Source organism: Lissotriton helveticus, chromosome 4_1 (genome assembly GCF_964261635.1).
Source record: "Lissotriton helveticus chromosome 4_1, aLisHel1.1, whole genome shotgun sequence".
NCBI lineage: Eukaryota > Metazoa > Chordata > Amphibia > Caudata > Salamandridae > Lissotriton > Lissotriton helveticus.
The window spans coordinates 417,717,629-417,739,910 of NC_136063.1; the positions used below are offsets into that span (position 1 = coordinate 417,717,629).

Genomic DNA, 22,282 nt, shown 5'->3' on the forward strand with positions numbered 1-22,282 from the left:
GTGCTTTCTTCCCTCCCGTGGGATGCCACACTAAGAGGCTCTTCCTCACCAGGGACTTAATTAACACCCCCTGCCTGTCTGGCACTAACTGTGCACTCTCTTCTCCCAGAACATAGCGCCGATCGAATTCGTGTTCGACCCCTCCCCCATCCCTTCTTGGTCTGCACCCCCCTCAGCTGCGTTCACTGGTATCCACCGTGCCCCAGACATCCCATATCTTCCCAAATTCCTGGGGCATCCCCAGCCTTTGTACACCAGTTTTTCCAGGGATCGACACCTCTACATTTCCTTCGCCCAGCCGTGCACTCTTGGTCTGTCAGTATTTCCACACAATTTCTCTTTTGGCCAGTAGGTATGCCAGGTCACACACACACAACCAAAGACTCACACAACCACACAACAACCAAACACACACAACCCCACAAACACAACCACACACACACACAATGCCCCCACACACACACAACTCCACACACACACGACCCCACACATACAACCCCACACGCACACAACCCCACACACACACCCACCCACACACACACACCCACACACACCCAGACCCCCCACACACACAACCCCCCACACACAACCCCCCACACACACAACCCCCCACACACACAACCCCCCACACACACAACCCCCCACACACACTACCCCCCACACACACTACCCCCCACACACACACAACCCCACACACAACCCCCCCACACACAACTCCACACACACAATCCCACACACACACAACCCCACACACACACCCAGACCCCCCACACACCCAGACCCCCCACACTCACTACCCCCCACACACACAACCCCCACACACACAACCCCCCCACACACACACAACCCCTCACACACACACAACCCCACACACAACCCCAGACACACACAACTCCACACACACACAACCCCCCCACACACAACCCCCCCACACACACAACCCCACACACACACAAACCCACACACAACTCCACACACACACAACCCCCCACACACAACTCCACACACCCCACCACACACACACACCCAGACCCCCCACAAACCCAGACCCCCCGCACACACAACCCCCCACACACACAACCCTCCACACACACTACCCCCACACACACAACCCCCACACACAACCCCTCCACACACACACACACAACCCCACACACAACTCCACACACACACAACCCCCCACACACAACTCCACACACACCCCACCACACACACACACACCCACACCCACACAACCCAACACACACACACAACCCCACACACACAACCCCACACACACAACCCCACACACACACACACACAACCCCACACACACACAACCCCCCACACACACACAACTCCACACACATACAACTCCACGCACATACAACCCCACACACAACAACCACACACAACCCCCCACACACCTTCCCCACACACCCCACACACACACCCCACCCCCCCACCCCACACACCCCCACACCCCCACCCTACACACCCCTACACACCCCCCCACACACACACACCCTAAACACCACCACCCCCGCCATACCCCCACACACACCCACACACACATCCCCACACACACACACACACACACACAACCCCACACACAACCCCCCACACACACAACCCCCCACACACAACCCCCCACACACAGACAACCCCACACACACACATCCACACAGACCCCACACACAACCCACACAACCCCCACACACACACCCACACACACACAACCCCCCCCACACACAAACCCCACACACACACAACCCCCCACACACACAACCCCCCACACACAGACAACCCCCACACACACAACCCCCTCCACACAACCCCCACTTACACAACCCCCCCACACACACAAGCCCCCCCACACACAACCCCCTCACACACACAACCCCCTCACACACACACAGCCCCCCACACACACACAACCACACACACACAACCCCACTCAACCCCACAACCACACACAACCCCAAACACAATACACAAAACCACACACACAACCACACACACAACCCCAAACACAACACACAACCCCACACACACAACCCCGCACACACAGCCCCGCACACACAGCCCCGCACACACAACCCCGCACACACAACCCCGCACACACACCCCCACACGCACCCCCCCACACGCTCCCCCCCACACACACACACCCACCCACACACACACCCCCACACACAACCCCCACACACACAACCCCACACACACACATCCACACATACACACCCCACACACACACACATCCACACACACACACATCGACACACACAACCCACACAACCCCCACACAAACACACCCCCACACACCCAACCCCACACACACAACCCCCCCACAAACACGCAGCCCCCCACACACAGACAACCCCCCACACACAACCCCCACACACACAACACCCTCCACACAACCCACCACTTACACAACCCCCCACACACACAACCCCCTCACACACACAACCCCCCACACACACAACCCCCTCACACACACAACCCCCTCACACGCACAACCCCCTCACACACACACACACACACAACCCCCCACACGCACAACCACACACACACAACCACACACACAACACACACAACCAGACACACAACACACACAACCACAAACACAACACACAACCCCGCACACAACCCCGCACACAGCCCCGCACACACAGCCCCGCACACACAGCCCCGCACACACACCCCTGCACACACACCCCCGCACACACAACCCCGCACACACAACCCCGCACACACAACCCCACACACACAACCACACGCACAACCATTATCTATCTTTTCAAGCTTTATTACAAATGTCACAAAAAAAGTTAACATTTCACTTCTGTTCTTGGATTTTCGTCACAATAAAATACACTGAATATAATCTTCACAAAAGTTATTTACAAAAGTTTAAGCTATTGCCATAAATTACAATAACTTTTATTTAAGTATTAATTATTAAAACAATTAAAAGCCATTGTTATTTGTAATATCAATACATCTAAGTCACGTAAATACAACACATATTGCATTACAAATGCCATAGGTGTCACATTTGCGAAAGTTAAAACTATTGGCATTGTAAATGACAAAGCTATTAATTTCGCTATTTTCAAAACCAACACATAAATAAAAAAATTGTCATTTACAAAACCAATAGCTCAAACTTTCCTAATGCGAGACCTATTGCATTGCAAATGCTTGTTCATATGTGGGGTCAACCAGAGATAGATCTGTTTGCTACGCATCACAACTCCAAATGCCCAAGCTTCGCTGCCAGATACCCACACCCATTATCAAAAGGCAATGCGGTATGCATGAATTGGTCAAACAAATTTGCATACGCCTTTCCACCTCTCCGACTAATTCCATTAGTGGTACGCAAGCTACAGCAACATTCTCTCACATTGATTCTCATAGCACCAATGTGGGCAAGACAACCCTGGCACACCACGCTGCTAGACCTCCCAGTAGTACCACATCACAAAGTAAAACTCTCCCCACATCTACTAACACTGAACCATGGAGAGATAATGCATCCAGACCCAAAGCAGCTCAATCTAGCGTTCCGGCTCCTGAGGTCTTAGAATTCGGATATCTAAATTTACCCCCAGATGGCATGAATGTCATTAAAGAAGCAAGACGTCTACAAGAGCATGCTATGCAGCAAAGTGGAAAAGGGTTGTTGTGTATTGCACAAATAACGTCAACCCATTAGATGTTTTCATACAAAATATCATGTGCTATCTGTTACATCTGCAAAGATCTAACTTAGCGTACTCTTCAATCAGGTTACATCTCGCTGCTATAGCAGCATATCTCTAAAACAGACAACATTTGTCATTGTTTAGAGTACCTGCAATCAAAGCATTTATGGAAGGACTCAAAAGAATAATTCCTCCCAGAATCCCACCCTCTCCAGTATGGAATTTAAATGTTGTTCTCACCAGACTTATGGGTCCACCTTTTGAACCATTACATAAGTGTGAATTACAGTTTCTTACATGGAAAGTTGCTTTTCTATTGGCAATTACCTCACTGAGGAGAGTAAGTGAGATTCAGGCATTAACAATTCAAGAACCATTTATACAACTTCATCTCAATAAACTGGTTCTTAAAACAAATCCAAAGTTTCTGCCAAAGGTCATTTCACCATTCCACCTCAACCAATCGATTGAGTTGCCAGTATTTTTTCCCCAACCGCAAACGGTTGCAGAAAGAGCTCTACATACATTAGATGTAAAAAGAGCACTTCTCTACTACATTGATATGACTAAACCATTTCGTAAAAGTAAATAATTGTTTGTGTCCTTTTAATCCCCACATATGGGCAATCCTATTTCTAAATCAGGCATTGCAAGATGGATTGTTAAGTGCATTCAGATTTGTTACCAGAAAGCAAAACGCACTCTATCCATTCCTCCTAGGGCTCATTTTACCCGTAAGTTAGGAGCATCTATGGCATTCCTAGGAAATATACCATTAGATGACATCTGTAAAGCAGCTACATGGTCTACTCTGCACACATTTACAAACCACTACTGTGTAGATGTGCAGGCAAAACAACAAGCAAGTGTGGGCCAGGCTGTACTCAAGACATTATTTCAAACTACTGCAACAGATGCGGGTGGTCGCAGCTAAGGGAGAAACTGCTGTGCAATCTATGCTATAGTGTGTGGTCTGCAGCCCATATGCCTCGAACGGAAAATGCTACTTACCAGTATGCATGTAGGGCTGCAGAACCACACACGCCCACCCGCGTCCCCGGCTACCTGTATCTGTTCCAGTATTATCTTATTTAGATAAACAACACATGGTCATCTTTATCTGTATTCATACAAACTCCATAATTTGCCCAGTGGCGAAACAATCTGAGGATGGAGTCGATGCCCATGCGCACTACGATCTAACAGACTAAGACTCTTCCAAGACAACAACAAAGTGTAATCATCCGGGCCCACCACCAGATGGTGATCTAATGCTATAGTGTGTGGTTCTGCAGCCCTACATGCCAAGATCAGATGCATACTGGTAAGTAGCATTTTCCCTATCAGTAAACTCCTCATAGATTCAACAGACTCTAAGGAATGATTGCTATACAAGGAGCTATATTCAGCGAAACCCAGAAATAACCTAAGTTGTTTCTCATTAATGGCTTGAGGAAGACAGTGACAACATGTATCATAGTTCTCTTTGGCTTGATTGCACTTTCTGAATGACCTGTAGTCCTTTAACTTTAACTTTGACTTTGCCCTTTTTTTCTTGATCATGACTGCAGATACTTCCACTTTCCTCATGGCCTCCCTAAATTCTTCATTATGTTCCATCACTGTCTCTTTTATGGCTAATATATCATTTGGTAACATTGTACATCGGGTGCATGCACAAATGTTGTCTGCATAACCCACCATCTGAGTTGATGCTTCATCAGATGACATTCAGCAGGACTAATACGTCCCCACTCACATATATACCATTCTCAAATCCTTCCAAATGTGCCATCCCCACCCTTTCAGACTCCGGGGATCGCCATGAACATCCCTAGGACTCCTCAGAGGATGTTTGCCAGTTGCAATGGTAATTGAGATGAGATAGCCTTATTGGATTGACCAACTATAAATTGCATAATTGGGTATGGTAGCAGCACACTCCCAAATTTGAAATGACACACCCCTTGCATTATATTTTAAATAGGAGGAGTTGGAGGAGGGATGCTTGAAAAACATGAACATGTTAATGAATTGATGTCTGCTCAAAAGAAGTTATTGGGTCCTATTGGTAACATCAGATTGCCAAAAGATGTCATGGGGCAAGATGGCGGGCATGTGATCTCTGCATTCCCCGCCTGCCCCCAATCACATTGGCTCCTGTGGCGGCTGACTTTATCTCAGCATCTTCGCCTTCTGAGCTGAGAGGTGCCCACTGGACTATTGCAGGACACTCCGACTTGCCGGATCAGCGAAGGATGGCAAGCCGTGACTCAGCTTGGACGGGTAGCACGCCACAGCTCCAGGCCACACAGCCTAAATTATTCTTTGCTGCACCCAGTGCAGTTGTCTGCAGAGTAGGAAGAAGTCGCGCTGACCCCCGCCCATAGTCTGTTTTGAGCTGTGCACTGGACTCTGTGCGGAGAATGCTCAGCATGGGCTATTTGCTCCTTCGGGCCTTGCCTGGTCGAGGCGGGCTGGGCTGGGACTCCTCACTAGCACCATACTGTTTGTCCCCCACTGCGAGTGCAGGTTACTTCTCTCCTTGTTGCGCTGCCATCCTCTAATTTGCCTGGCCCCTAGGCTGCAGATTGCGCCTCATCTGCATGCATGTTTCTGCTCTGCACTGGGCCCCTGGACTCTGGTCCTTTGACCAGAGGGCCCTATCTCTCCAGCGCTCAATGTTTATCCTGGGGGCTCACTACAAGTATTGCAGCTCTCTCCTATAAACTCTCCATTCCAACGCTACTGTGGATGGCCTGCTCATCCAGCATGGTTGCTCCCTCTTGAATCTTGGTTATTTGGTGAGCTCTGTATCCTCATTTGGAGCCCTCAGCCTTTTAGATGGGCCCTGCCATGGTGATAACCTCCCTGCCTTATCTTCATCATGGCCGGGGGAGGCAAAACAAGAGTCTAAAATTTAAGATTTTCTCCAGCAATCCTCCTCAGAGGATGAACACTGGGCTCAGTGTTTCTCAAAAAGGTTACACCCATCAACAAATTATTGCTTTTTTAGCTCTTCCAGGAACTGTGCAAAGACCTCAAAGGGACAAAACTGACCACCAGCCGGATCTCCATGTCCTCCAGCACGATGTCAACAATATTGGGGAAAGGGTCGCCCAGACTGAAACCTTTATCAATAAGTTTAGTAATGAGGGCGAGTCCCTGCTCCAATGCATCCTCTAATTTGAAGATCAACATATGTTCTTGCAAGAGAAGTGCGAGGACCTTGAAAACAAGTCTCACTGCAACAGTATTTGCATTAGAGGAATATCGACCTCAGTTGCAGACACTGACCTCCCTGAATATCTTTCTTATCTCTTCAACGCCACCTTCAATAGAAAGGGAGGTGACCTTTTCCTCAAGGGCAGAGCCCACAGTGTTGTCTCTCTCCATAGGCCTGTAAATGCACTCCAGATGTCCTAACCCACATTCATTGTTTCACAGATAAAGAAACGATTATGACCCAGGCGGGGTGGGTCCCATCTCGTTTAGTGGCATACAGCTTCTTCTCTTCCAGGATCTCTCAGCGGCTACCCTGGTCAGGTGATCCAACTTCAAATTAGTCATGGATTTCCTTATCACCCATGATACAGCTCGACTCACTCATTCCGCATTGTCTTTTTATGGGATGGCTGAACCCACACCACGGTCTCACTCCGGACTGGGGTATGTGATGCCCGGAAACATCAATTGACTAATGAAGCAGGAATATATTGATCTAGTAACTAATTTGGTGTTTGCAGCATACAAAACGTTTCTGCACCTCTTGTACAATGTTGAGAATAAGGCAGGGAGGCTTCTGGCCTGGCTCGGTAAGTGAGACTCGTCCCGAAAATGGGTCTTGGAAGTCAGGAATGAAGCAAGTGCCTTCATTAGAAGAAGCAAGAAGATTGCGAAACAGTTTGACGCTTAATACACTAAGTAAGTCCCTACTGCTTCCGCTTGTGGGAGTAATGCAGAGACTGCGGTCTGGATGTGAGATGAGGTTGTGATGAGGGGTCCGTCTGATACCTCGACATCTACATAACTTGAGATGCTGAGCTTTTCTGCAAGGGGAACCTGACCCTGCCTCTGAAGAGATTGAAGGGCGATATGAGGCACTGTCTTGTACTGACCCTCTCCCTACTGGGTAAAGGCCGCTCTATTTAAAATGATATCTTTGCTGCTCTTTCTATATGTGTTACAAAATACACGCTTCAACGTTCCCAAAAGATATTTTCAAGAAATAGAGACAAAACTTTGAATACTGTAATGGGATGGTGGGCCGAGCTAGAATAGCCATGACGAAGCTGACCAGGAGCTGAAGGAATGGGGAAAAGCCCTCCCCGATATTCAGAAATACTATTGGGTAGCCTGTTGGTGACGGTAAATGAGGAGCCAGCTTTGAGGATGGACAGATGTAATAGGGGACAGCGGAAACCCAGCAGAACTATATGGGAAAAAATCGCTAGACAGGACACCCCCACACACCAGCACAGTCATGAGTGTATGGAAAAAGGTGACAAAATACCTGGGTTGGGAAGGCCCTCTGATTAGAGTGACCCCATACCAGATGCAGCAGCATTTGAGACTTCAAAAGGGTTCAATAGATGGGTCTTAATTGGTATCTCTGCGGTTGGAGACTTGTGGGAAGGAGGAGATATATTCCTTCCCTCCACGTTGGTGACAGATTATAACTCGCATAATACAGAAACCTATCGGTACCTGCAGACCTCACATACATTGCAAGCATTTATACCAAAGGGAGAGAAGCTGGAGGATAGATTACAGGGGAACCTGTACCCAAAAAAGTTGTATCCCTGACATAGAGAAAAATACAAAATCATTTGCTTAATACTCTGCAACAATTAAGGATGAAATGGGGGTTGGGGGCGGGAGGGGTTTGTGGGAGAGTTTGATGATAAACAGTGGGAGAAGGCACTTAGGGCTCATGGGGAGGTCGCAGTCAAATCAGGGTTCTGCTTGGTCCTACTCCAGATATTGCACCGCTTTTATTCAAGGGCGACTTTAGAAAAAATGGGAAGGGGTACGTCTACCTTATGCCCGAGGGGGTGTGGGAAGGAAGGCACATTCTTCCATATATTGTGGACCTACCCAGCAATACAAACGTTCCCGGCAAAACTTACGGAATGTATGAAGCAAGCAGGAGGGACAGGATCAAATGAAGTGGCAAAACGACATGTGCTGAACATATGGGGAGAGGCTCTGAATTATCAGAAACTTTGAACAATCATGTGTCTGAGTGTTGCTAAAAGAAACATTGCTAACGCATGGAGACGAGGGCTCCCCCAGATGTTGAAAGTTGGAAAATATATATACATTGGTGTATGCTGGCCGAAGAAAATTGTTTACAAAAGTAGAGGTTAGCCCAAGATATCGGAGAAAATCTGTCGTGGGTAGTAGGCACTGCGGAAGGTACCCGGGGATGGTAATGACCTACTGAAGGAGTCGAGAGCCTATATGCGGGCATTAGAACCAGACTAATAAAGGAAAAAGGTAAATGTAGGAGGGAGACAACAAACTGAATAAATGTCTCCATTTTTTAAGCTTATTTGTTGAATAGGAAGTGACGGATCGAGCTGATATTTGATGACATTAGAACTTTTGTGCTTCAAAATAGACAAAAGTCATCAACACTATGATAGCCCTCTTTATTCTTTACTTAACTTAGTGTCAGTATTTTTGTGATTTTAGAATTTGACTCATAAAATCTATTCCGTACATAAGTAGCACACTGTGCCGAATAGGTTTTGTGAAAATAATGTACATAAAATCCAGATCCTGAGACACAAGGTCAGGAACTGCAGATTTTTATTTGAGCAAATATCACTAACTACTTCTGGCAACCCACGAAATGAGTTGATTATTTCTTAGTAGTGAAAATTGATTCTACCAGTGTGGTATATAAATAAATAATACCGGATCTAGGTTTGACTGGACATAGCAATAACAGATAGCTCAATAAATAAGAGTCAAGATTCGAGGTAGTAGGAGTTTGCAGGTTTAATACAGCATAAAGGACAGGAACAGGACAACCTGCATAGGAATAGGATGGCAGGGCCCGGCAGCTGCCGGGGCTGGATCTGGGATGAGCGCGCTAACTTTAATAACAGTACACAAGCATATATACTAAAACAGTTACATTACAATGAATACAGTAGGCGGAGCAGTGGGTGTGGTCAATAGCAGTCGCGAACGATAAGGGTGAAAGTAGGTGTAACAAGAGGCGTGTACATAGACATGTGATGTAAACGTAACAGAATATGTCATAAATGGGGCGGAAACATGGAGGGGGCTACCTAAGGAGCCGGGACCTCTAACCTAATGGTGCGCGCAAACTGACAATGACGTGTTAGTAGGAGAAGCTGGGGGCTATGAACTCTGTGCTAGGAGCAGAGACTGAAGTCTGGAGAGTCAGGGCGACATGTACCTAAACAATATCTAGTATCTGATGTTTAGAGAACATGTTGATATAAACTAAAAGTCAGGAGGGGAGAGGCTAACAGACTCTAAGACTGGAGCATGCATTATTCTACATGTAGTGCGTGTTGAGGAATATTAAATGACCATTAATACAGTATTTCTCCTACATGGAGACGTAAAGGCTAGACAATGACGGAAACTATTGATGCGATTCAGTAGCTTAGGAATGCAGAGAAGGAGGGCTGGACTGATAACTAGAATCATAACATACTCTTGGCAGACTCGTAGGCAGAGCCAGGCCGAGCCGGGCACAGTGAGGCAGGAAGTAAGTGAAGGGTCGAGGATACAGGTGGGGGCTGTATCGCTCCTCAGCGAGGGCTCAGGAGACAGGAGCAGAATCTGATGTCCGGGCCCTTTTGAGGCCTAGAAACGGGGACTTTTCAATGAAATAACGTGCACACTGGGAAACGTGGCAACGTAACCTTACATAGGCCTAATACTCGTAGCTTTCACGAGAACTGGGAACTGGCATACTAGAGATGGACACAACTATAATTGCGTCTTTAATCGAACATGGGGGATACATATGCATATTAATCATGCACACATAACATAAGATGGGGAACACGTAGGGACACAGAACATGGCAAAATTTACTTTTCCACATTCCCTCCTTGTCACTACGTTTCCATCAGGAAACATCAATATTCATGATACCATCTATCATTTCATATAGTATCATTTGCTCGTCTCGAAGTTTCTTGGAACTGGATTTAGAACGGGACTTGGGACTAGGAATACAAGAGGTAGCACAAATGCCACAAATCGCAGGGCCACATTGTATACATAGGCAGCAACTGAATATGATCGCTACTGCAATACCTAGAAAAGACAATACTTTCCATCCCCAGGCGGAAATTATATTCCAGAACCAACCGGACCATGTCCAGGTGCCTGGATCTTGGTGTAACATATGGGCAATTTTATGGAGTCTGGTTATAGCTGAATAAACAGACGGCGCGTTATTAGGAATGAAAATGCAGCAACTAGATCCGATGACTCTACATGCCCCGCCCCTATCGGCCAGTATGACGTCAAGGACGAGACGATTCTGGAGCACGACAATTCTCATAAAGGATTGCTCTTCGGTTAAGTTACCTAGAGCAGAAGTAGTCTCAATCACTACTGCTTCAAGGGTTCTGGTTAATCTACGTATCAGTTTACTATTCACAACAGTACCTAAATAGGGGAAGACACCTTTATTGATATCTATGTATTGTTCTAGAGCAGTTTCAGTATAATCGACAATCGGGAGGTCTCTCTTGTGTCTAGTATGTACTAGGTGGGAATTCCTATGGTAGTCAGGTGGGGCTAGAAAAACTGGTGGCAGTAGGAAGGCAATATAACAGATACCATCCCAATCGAGGGGCAGACGAACATATGCGGTCTGACCACAAACAAAATAAGAATGACGTGAAGCTTTGAAAATAGATTTCCTACTGTCACTATACTTGACAATAGTAGTACAATCACTATGGCCTACATGTACGGAACCATTTTTTCGGACACATAATTCACCTTTGACTGGTAATACTTATATAGCAGGTAAGTCTGGAGTAGTATCAGACTGAACATTCAGGACCATGAAATTCGAAGAATAATTACCTAAATTATAAACTTCATTTTCTAGATCTAACCCTATTCTGTGGGGAAGACCTTGCTTGTCTGGAAAACATGTACTGTTAAGAAAAGACATATCTGTTGAGGATGACGTCAACGTGGACCATGCTCCACATGAACCGTTATGTGAAAATGGATAAGGAAAGAGTGGCAGAACTCCCTTCGGTGTCTGGAAAGGGGGGAGTCGACCACACACCCAACAATTAGTGGCATTGCTGGTCTGGTGTGAATAATGTAACATGCGGATAAAGGAATTATTACGCATAGCAAGACGATAAGATAGTTCATGAGGAGGCAGATCACTAAACGTGTGCTCTACTGTAGCAATAGAAGACTTATTTACATGTGAAACTGGAAAATACAAATAAAAAGCATAACTGGTGCAGGTAGTCATAAGGCTGAAAAACAATATGAAACTTAGAAAAACGATACATCGGATTGAGTTTTGACTAACTCTCTCACTATGGGGGTCTATTTTATACATGTCAGAAACCGGTCTAACCGTTTCACCTAGGGGAGGACTTAGACAATCAAACTGGCTGACTTATTTTACTAGACCTTAATTTTTTCTTATACTCCTGCTGCGGAGTTTTCTCTAACAGGGAGGGTTCAGTATCATTGTCTTTTGCGGGACAGTCCTTAAGAATAGTACTTTGGCAGTCCTTAAAATCCTCGGAAATGTTCTTTGAAACAGGCTTTAGTCCGTAAAATTTCTTCACATGAGACAAATGGACCCAGCCCTTCCTGCCTTCCAGCTTGACGGCAGTACGGGTGGCCAGGAGGACCTGTTTGGGCTCCTTCCAGCGGGGCTCCAGCGGACTTGAACGATCAAAGTTCCTCACAAGAACCATGCATCCGGGAACGATTTCATGCGGTGCCACCTCGGTATTGTCTGGAAATGCGGCGGCAACCTGTGAACGACAAGAGTTGAGGGCAGACATCAAGGAAGCTAGGTAATCTGTCAGCATATTACTTGAAACATCGGTAATACTTCGAGGTCTAGGTGTACCCCACATATTCGGGGGCGGCCGAATACGACCTCATAAGGGGACAGACCTGATCTGGAATGTGCGACCATGCGCATGTAAAACAAAGCGACTGGCAGAGCTACTAGCCAGTCTACACCTTTTTCTTGACAGACCTTAGCAATACGGATTTTCAGGGTCTGATTATGTCTCTCTACGAGACCGGCTGCTTCAGGATGGCGTACACAATGGAACTTCCACTGGTACCCTAACAAAAGGGAAACATGTTTCATGAGCTCAGATGAGAATGGCTGGCCGTTATCAGAATATACGACTCTAGGGAGTCCGTAGCGGGGGAAGAATTCACGAACCAACTGCTTGGCAGTGGTCGCGGCTGTGTAATCTGGGACTGGATATGCCTCTGTCCACCTGGACAAAGCGCATACAACTACAAGGACATACTTGAAACCTCGACATCGCTCCATCTGAATATAATCCATTTGGAGGACTTCAAAAGGGTGGTCAGGGGGCTGGAATCCACCTTGTTCCACCGGGACACTTTTACCTGGATTAAACTGGCAACATATCATACAGGTACGGACTTTCTGCTTGGCTGCAGCTCGTAAATGCTTGTTGAACCAAATGTTCTGGATACTGTCTAACATAGCTTTTTCTCCTAAATGTGCTGGACTATGTGCGGTATTGATAATGACTTGAACCATAGAGTCGGGGGGAAACCATGTGGCTTTTCCCTTCGTTACCCATCCCTGATCTGTCTGGACCCCTCCTTGTTCGGACCATTTCTTGATTTCCTCGGGAGTAGCATGTAACTGGATATCTATGACATCTTGAGTAGGGTCCTTAACTGTCATACATGTAGTCGGATCTGGAGTATGTGTCTGTGTCGGATTAACTGGAACGTCTGGAGTCTGTGCTGTGAGCTTGGCTGTGCGATCTGCTAGATCATTACCTTGAGAAATAATGTCTGTAACTTTCGTATGTGCTTTGCACTTCATGATAGCAATCGATGTCGGTAAGTGTATGGCATCTAACAGAGCTTGAATAAGGAGACCATGCTGAATCTTGTTTCCATGAGAAGTCATGAAACCTCTCTCCTGCCAGAGCACTCCGAAGTCGTGTACAACTCCAAATGCGTAGCGTGAATCTGTGTAAACATTAACTTTCAGGTTCTTAGCGTGTATGCAGGCTTGTGTCAGAGCAACTAGCTCTGCTGCTTGAGCAGACAGGGTGTCAATACGGTGTGTTTCAATAACTTCAGTGTCAGTAGTCACTGCATACGCGGCTACTAGTTCTCCTGTACTCGTTCTCATACATGAACCATCCACATAAAGTGTCAGGTCGGGATCTGGTAATGGAATATCTGACAGATCTTGTCTTGGCTTAGTCATAATGTTAACTACTTCCACACAGTCGTGTGTGGCAGGATTTGAATTAACTGATGGTAACAGGGTAGCAGGATTTAGAACGTTGCAGCGTCTGATTTCTATGTGTGGCTGGAACAGTGTCAGTTCATAACCTGTTAAACGTGCAATTGTCAAGTGCTGAGTTTGTGTTCGGTTTAAAAGAACTTCCACGGAGTGTGGAACTTGTACTGTCAAGGAATGTCCTAATACTATGGAATCACTTTGTCTGATAGCTAGTGCTGTGGCTGCAACTGACTTGAGGCACGCAGGCAGAGCCTGGGCTACAGGATCTAATGTGCTCGAAAAATAAGCACAGGGCTTGTATTGTCCTGCTTGATCTTGTGTGAGAACAGATAATGCTGTACCTTCGCGTTCTGTGACGAAAAGTGTAAAAGGCTTACTGTAGTTCGGTGTAGCTAGAACTGGAGCTTGGCATAAAGCTTTCTTTAACTCATTAAAACTAAGTGTATGTTCAGATGTCCAAGGGAGGACAGTCGATACGGCTGCCTCCTGTGTTGTTAACTGTATCAGTGGTTTAGCTAGAAATGCATACTGAGGAATCCATTGTCTGCAGTAAGAAGTAAGGCCGATAAAAGCACGTACCTCCTTCTGTGTCTTGGGCTGAGGAAGACTCGCTATTAACTGGATACGGTCTGGTGTCAACTGCCTACCCCTCTTGGACAGTAAGTGGCCTAAGTAGATCACTTGCTGTACACAGAATTGAAGCTTCGAAGGGGACACCTTGTGCCCCATCTCGGCAAGAAAATACAAGACTGTAAGTGATGCTCGCTCGCAAGCACGTTCAGAACGGGCTGTGATCAGTAGATCATCGACATACTGGAGCAGGGCAGTGTCAGTTGGCATGTGAATGTTGTCTAGTTGTCTCTTAAGTGCTTGACTGTAAATACTAGGACTTTCTGTGAAACCTTGAGGAGCTCGTGTGAACATATAGCTCCTTCCATTTAAACAAAATCCGAAAAGAAACTGGCTGTCTGGATGAATGGGGACACTGAAAAACGCGTTCTTGAGGTCTATGACTGTAAAAAAATGAGGCTTCGGAATCAATGGCTGTCAATAGGGAAGAGATATCTGGGACAACTGGGTACTGGGGAATAATACATTTATTGAGTTCTCGAAGGTCAATCACTAATCGATATACTGGCGGTGCATTTGGATCAGTACGTTTCATGACTGGAATGATCGGAGAATTACATACATTGGAGTCAGTTTCTACAACTACTCCTTGAGCCATGAGCTCGTCAATAATTTTGGATAAGGCTGCTACAGCCTCAGGTGGCAATCTGTACTGTCTGATTCGTGGTAACACTACACCTGGTTTGAGAGTCACACGATGGGGTGTGATTTGCATGAAACCTACATCAGTTGGACCTTGCGCCCATAGATGCTGCGGGACATTAGACAATCTTGGATCAAAATCTCGTAATACATAGTGACCCTTGAAGTCACGTAGGAACAGTCGTATTCCTTCTGGGGAGCAGCAAATAACTGCACCTAATTCTTTCAGTGTTTTAATACCTAACAGATTTTCTGGATACGACTTCGTAAGTAACAGATCAGTAGTGCGGGACAATGGACCTACTTCTAGAGTAACTGGCCTAGATATCTCGTTTACAATAGGCTTTCCTGAAAATCCAAGGGAAACATTTCTAGAGCCTGAGAGCGGAGCCCCTGGAACTTCGGCGTGACTGATGGTGGTCCTACTTGCCCCTGTATCAATCAGAAACTTTCTGTCTTTCCCTAATACTTGACTATGAACATAGGGACCCTCTTGATCTACAGGTATCTCGATGAGAGGCAAGCCTACCTCCCTCTCTAGGCTGTTTCATGAATATGGCTGATATTCTGGATACTCGGACTGTGCATACTGGTACATCTGCTGTGTAACATGCTGTGTTGCAGCAATAGGCTGCGGTGCTGGAACTGTCTGTTGTGCATTCTGTGGCTGAGAAGTCTGTGAAACTTGTTCTTGTCTAGGCGGACGTGGTCTTTCTTTAGTCTTACCGGTAGCTATGTTATGTTTCAGAACTGCACACTCGTTTATGAAATGACCTGGCTGTTTACAATAATTGCATGTCCCTTTAACGGGAACTGCAGGATGACTGGCTTGATTCGGACCCCTCTTCTGACTGTCTTGAGGAACAGATTGTGCAACTAGTACTTTCATTTTCGTGTCTTTCATACGTTTTCTTTCATGATCTTGCTCTTCTCTGATTCTATTCTGGTGATACTGAAGCATCTGTAACATCTGGGACGGGGTATTAGCTTGCCAGGTACTTTCGACTTTCAAAACTCGATTCTTAACTTGTGGACTCGAATTCTCGACTAGTTTAGTAACAAAAAGATGAGGGTATGACTCGCTACTTGTCTTGAGGCCACTGTTAATACTAAAGCATTTCTCAAATCTAGAATAAAAATCACTAGTGTCTTCGTCTTGTTTCTGTTTACAGGCTGAGATTGCATCCCAGTCTTCCTTTTTAGTGGCTAATAATCTGGGTAAAACTTGTATTAACAATTCTGGTAGTTCTTTACATTTCTCTCCTAGACCGGTACCTGGTACTCGTATCTTATCTTCAGCTTCTAGAACTGCCCAATCGATCTTTTTCTCTCCCACCTCCCATTCTTTTTCCTTGAGTTTCTCGTATACCCCTGCGGGCAACAGGACCTTTAGCATTTTAATAATATCTGGATAAGTGTATTCTCCCATACGGAGCATGTCCTTTAATTCTCGGTGGAACCCTGCTGGATCTTTGTCATGACAGGGAATTAATTTCTTCATCTCTAAGAGTTCCATCTTTGTAATCGGGGTATAAACAAACACTCGTTGCATTTCACCATCTGCTGTCCTGACTGGGTGTACTTCTCGTAACGGATTCTGTCTATCTATGTAAAACGGTTTACTTTCTGGAGGTGAGACATGAACAAAATGCGGGTTCAGGAACGTTCTATATTTGTGGCGCTGTTCTAGAATGACACTAATTAAATCGGTACCTAAACCTTTCCATCTATACTGGAGTAACTCGTTCAGGACATCGTGTAACGGACCTGGATCAGAATGTTGACCCTCGTACAATGTGATGAGGTGCTGGATCATATACATACCCACCAGTCGTTGCTCGGCTGGGGGCAATTTCAGAAACATTTGTGCCACTATTTCGTCTGGAAAAGTGGTAGAATCAGTAGTCCATCGGACTGCTGATCGGGCTAGTTCTTGTTCATGCATAGTACTTAACTCACTGTAACCGATTCGTGATTTCAGAATATGATCGGTAGCTTGAAATACTTGTTCTAGAGAACCTTGTTCTGGTGCTGGATGAGGAACAGTTTTCCTGTAGTCTAGACGTGAATGTCGGTCGGAAAGTCTAGTTCTACCTACATACGCTATTCTGGCGGTATTCTCGTCCTCTACCTCTTCAGTAGAAGAGTCATTCTCTTTCTCGCTCACTTGTGCTGCTTTACGTTGTTCGTGTAACCTTATTATTTCCTTACGAATTTTCTTGTACATACTCTCTATACTACTGATGGTTCTGTGCTTACCCTCGGCTATATTATCACTCCACCTTGTCAGGATTCTCATTTCGGCCGGATCTTTGGTCGGATAATCTTGTTCCCTTATTAAACAATTAATCAGAAACTTTAATAACATGAGCTGGATCTCAGCTTTCCTTTGAGACATGGCTTCACCAATACTTTCTGGATCATCCCCTGTACGGATGAAACGATATATTCTGTCTAGATCTTCTTTCATATTCGGTAGGGTGTCCAAATACCCGGTCACCCGTCTTACACGGATGGAATATATAACTGTACTATCATCACCTGCAACTGGATCATAGCGGCATTCAGTAAGAGCTCGTCGGATATCTGCAACGGACTTATATTTGGGCGTACGCTGTAACGCACATTCATGTAACTCGACTAACGTTACTCGTTGGTGTGGTGGCGGGGTACCAGGAGGACCTCCTCCTGCGGCCCCTAAACTGGTATCATCGACTGATACTCTTCGTACTGGCGCGGCGGGAAATTGTAATGTGGGCTGGACCGGGGGTACCGTGGCAGGTACTCCGATGACTGGAGGAGTAGGATTTACATTATTTACAAGAGCTGGCGGAACAGGATTTGCATATTCTGGGACTGTGTCGTCCAAATAGGACGAAATAAAAATATCAGCTGCGGTCGGTTTGTGACGTAGCTTGGTCGGAACTAATGGTGGCGGAAAATTACTGGATGCCTCCGGGGTCGCTTTTGGCAAGCCCTCGGCAAGAAGAGGATACATACCCTTAATGAGGGCATGCCTCTGTCTGTCTGACTGTTCGGTTTTGACTCGTTCACCTATCTCGATTAGTTCCCTTTCTTGGGCTCGTTCTAAGGATTCTCTACTTAATTCTGACTTTCTGATTTCTTTTTCGGTTCTTTTATGAGATTCTTTGCGCCATAACTCGATGGCATCTTTCTGTGACTGTCTGGCTTTCTTTTTCCATAATGCTTCTTCTACTCGCATGATGCACTCGGCATCCCATGTACCTGATACGGGCCATCTATACTTTTCCTCTAACTGTTTGGTATACTCTACCCATAAATCTAGATATAATATGGCACTTATGCCATGCTTCTGATACATAAAATGACCTGGACTGTCCCTAGGCGGGACAGGAACTGCTGCTTCTAACAGACCTTTTCTAGTTTTCAACTGACGTAGTTTGGAAAATAGCGGCATAACTGAACTGTAATCTAGACACAATACAATACACAATGAACACGATAACTACACCACTTTCATACCACGACATTAAAATACATGAAGAACATTTAAAATAACAGTTCGAACAGAATACTACCTGGAATACGGAAAACAGAAATACATGAATTTTCTCGAGAACAGAACTGACTAGAACAGAAACTAGATGCACTGCTAAAACAGTACGAAACTTACCGGTCTCATAAAGAGACACGTCAGGACCCGCATCCACCGAAGTGGACACTTCGTTTTGGGTCTGTGTACCACCAAAACCCACGGACCAGAGACAATTAGATTGACCCTGTCTAGATACTACCCCAGCAACGGTACTCACCGGGCAGCAAGAACGGAAGGCCTCGGACTGGACTGGACTGCTTCGACGCCGGACGGACGAACTTCGGACTTCAGTTACGGGTGGGCCTCCGGATACCTCGGACCTTGGACTCTCGGCTTGGGCTCTGGTCGGGACTCGCCGCGTTCCTCCACCGCCTCGTCTGGATGCTGGACCGCCACCTCCGTCTCCTCCGTGGGCCTGAGGGATACTTGAAGCAGAAATATCTGCACGTGCACGGTATGGTTCCGTCACGGCTGCAGAGGGTCAGGGGGCCGGCGTGGCTTCACCGGCGCGTGGGGAAAGGGCAAGTCCCTGTTCGGGCGCCATTATGTGGTATATAAATAAATAATACCGGATCTAGGTTTGACTGGACATAGCAATAACAGATAGCTCAATAAATAAGAGTCAAGATTCGAGGTAGTAGGAGTTTGCAGGTTTAATACAGCATAAAGGACAGGAACAGGACAACCTGCATAGGAATAGGATGGCAGGGCCCGGCAGCTGCCGGGGCTGGATCTGGGATGAGCGCGCTAACTTTAATAACAGTACACAAGCATATATACTAAAACAGTTACATTACAATGAATACAGTAGGCGGAGCAGTGGGTGTGGTCAATAGCAGTCGCGAAAGATAAGGGTGAAAGTAGGTGTAACAAGAGGCGTGTACATAGACATGTGATGTAAACGTAACAGAATATGTCATAAATGGGGCGGAAACATGGAGGGGGCTACCTAAGGAGCCGGGACCTCTAACCTAATGGTGCGCGCAAACTGACAATGACGTGTTACTAGGAGAAGCTGGGGGCTATGAACTCTGTGCTAGGAGCAGAGACTGAAGTCTGGAGAGTCAGGGCGACATGTACCTAAACAATATCTAGTATCTGATGTTTAGAGAACATGTTGATATAAACTAAAAGTCAGGAGGGGAGAGGCTAACAGACTCTAAGACTGGAGCATGCATTATTCTACATGTAGTGCGTGTTGAGGAATATTAAATGACCATTAATACAGTATTTCTCCTACATGGAGACGTAAAGGCTAGACAATGACGGAAACTATTGATGCGATTCAGTAGCTTAGGAATGCAGAGAAGGAGGGCTGGACTGATAACTAGAATCATAACATACTCTTGGCAGACTCGTAGGCAGAGCCAGGCCGAGCCGGGCACAGTGAGGTAGGAAGTAAGTGAAGGGTCGAGGATACAGGTGGGGGCTGTATCGCTCCTCAGCGAGGGCTCAGGAGACAGGAGCAGAATCTGGTGTCCGGGCCCTTTTGAGGCCTAGAAACGGGGACTTTTCAATGAAATAACGTGCACACTGGGAAACGTGGCAACGTAACCTTACATAGGCCTAATACTCGTAGCTTTCACGAGAACTGGGAACTGGCATACTAGAGATGGACACAACTATAATTGCGTCTTTAATCGAACATGGGGGATACATATGCATATTAATCATGCACACATAACATAAGATGGGGAACACGTAGGGACACAGAACATGGCAAAATTTACTTTTCCACACCAGGCGTGTAGTCACAAACATTTGCAATGCCATTCCAACTTCCATGCACTTCTTAATGTATGTGTAGACGACCCAGGTTTAAATAGTGCAAAAGTGTGCAAAAGGGTTTGAAATACTAAAATGTTTTAGCAGGACATGGGTGGAAAGGTAAGTCCTCACATAAAAAAATACTGTCCAGGTGCCAAAAACATGTATAATGTTACATTTACCCTTCGTTTTCAGGTTTACCTCAATGTTTGTGATCCATGGGTTAGGGTGCACAGCAGGAAATACATAGGTTTCTGTTGAAAATGCCTTTGGCTTTAACGACACTCGAAAAAATTAAAAACTCACCGCTATGTGCAAAGTGAGCAATTATGCATCAGTGTCTAAATCAGTGCTAAGTGTATTAAGATGAATCTGAGATACTGGTGATTAGAAACAAGATAGTTCAGAATTATCATTATCACTCATCCCACTGTCTTAAAATAAATTTGCTTAGGAGCAATCACAGATACTTTTACATTTCTCCCTTTTTTATTTTTTGTTTTAGAGAACTGAAATTTCCAAAACAATACACTCAACTAAAAATAATAAAGTGGATGCTCCTGCTAAGTCCAGGATACTTTCAGGAAATCTGTCGAGACTGAAAAGCGCTTCAATAAAATCCAATGCGAGCAGCCCAAATACATCTATAATCCGAACAGCATGGTAAGCATGGCAGACTTTAACGTGGTCAAGGCTGGAATACGTTTTCCTCCTTCCTTTAGTGCTTTGTATCCTCCTTCCTTTAGTTCTTTGTATCCTTTTTACTTTAGTTATTTGTATTCTCTGTGTTTGTTTCTCAAATAGTGGAGTCAGGCACAACAAATAGACTTGCCTCTATGCCCTAGTTAGGCATTAACAAAAACACAGATGTAAAACTTGGCAAACATCTGTGGTGACCATAAATAAGACTATATGCATAAAACAGTTGACAAAGGATGTGTAAGATATTGTTACTATACATTTGCATATTTTTACAGTTCTCACTAGCAGTCTTGAGAAAAATTTCTATTGTATCGGTGGCTCCCCCGGACAGCCAGTATATCTGGTAATAACCTTTCAAAGGTAAAGATGAAATGATAGAATGAATTGGCAAATGATATTCAGATAGACAAGCAATTTAAGTTGTAATTTTTTTAAAACATTTTTTTTACACTTCACAGTTCCTTAAACCAATGGCATACACGCCAACAGCCCGATCTACCCAGATAGAAATCTGGAAGTAGCGTAACGACTCCAGCACACGATGGAGTCTGATATATTTTGGTTTTAACATTGAGGTGCGTATTAGATCTGAAACAGGACTAATACATTAGAAGGGTTAGTGCTCTATGCAGACCAAAGATCCATCCCTTAGTCAGCCATAAGTGTAGAGAGAGAGAGAGGCATCAGAAGGTATTGAACATAATGTATGTTGGTTGTAAATTGACACAAAAGGATTATAGATTTGCAGCCTTA

At 45.6% G+C, this 22,282-nt stretch overlaps 1 protein-coding gene across 2 annotated transcripts in view; it reads left to right on the plus strand.

Annotated features, from left to right (window-relative positions):
- Positions 1 to 22,282, plus strand: part of RGS22 (regulator of G protein signaling 22) — a 1,652,097-nt gene that overhangs the window by 811,013 nt on the left and 818,802 nt on the right. For both annotated transcript variants that reach the window (XM_078686958.1, XM_078686959.1), the window contains exon 11: positions 21,333 to 21,490. In XM_078686958.1, the coding sequence (XP_078543084.1) occupies positions 21,333 to 21,490 (158 nt within the window). The remainder of the gene's footprint in view (positions 1 to 21,332; positions 21,491 to 22,282) is intronic.